General features: G+C 54.4%; 1 protein-coding gene across 1 annotated transcript in view; it reads right to left on the reverse strand.

Annotated features, from left to right (window-relative positions):
• ST7 (suppression of tumorigenicity 7) overlaps positions 1–272 on the reverse strand; it is a 155163-nt gene extending 154891 nt beyond the window's left edge. The window contains exon 1 of the mRNA XM_009286816.1: positions 102–272. Coding sequence (XP_009285091.1) covers positions 102–252 — 151 coding nt within the window. The 5' untranslated portion in view covers positions 253–272. The remainder of the gene's footprint in view (positions 1–101) is intronic.
• Between the last annotated feature and the right edge of the window lie 24 nt (positions 273–296).

A 296-nucleotide genomic window follows, 5' to 3' on the forward strand; every position in this document is an offset into this window, starting at 1 on the left:
GGGGGCGGTAGTACGCGCTGCCCGGCCGCCCGGCATCCGAGGGGGCAGCGGCGGTGCTCTCCGGAGCGGGGGAGAGCACCGCGGGGATGATCGCATCCTACCTGTGGTTAAATTGTCATTGATCTTCAGGGGCACCCTTAAGATGTAGACCAGGAAGAGCATGATGAAGAACCACAGCGTCCAGAGATAAGTCCAGGACCAGACGATGCAAGACTTCAGCTGCTCTAAAAAGCCCGTCCCAGCTTCAGCCATGTTTTTGGAGGAGAGGGGAAAAAAAAAAAAAAAAAAAAAAAAAA

Source organism: Aptenodytes forsteri, unplaced genomic scaffold (genome assembly GCF_000699145.1).
Source record: "Aptenodytes forsteri isolate BGI_AS27 unplaced genomic scaffold, ASM69914v1 Scaffold166, whole genome shotgun sequence".
NCBI lineage: Eukaryota > Metazoa > Chordata > Aves > Sphenisciformes > Spheniscidae > Aptenodytes > Aptenodytes forsteri.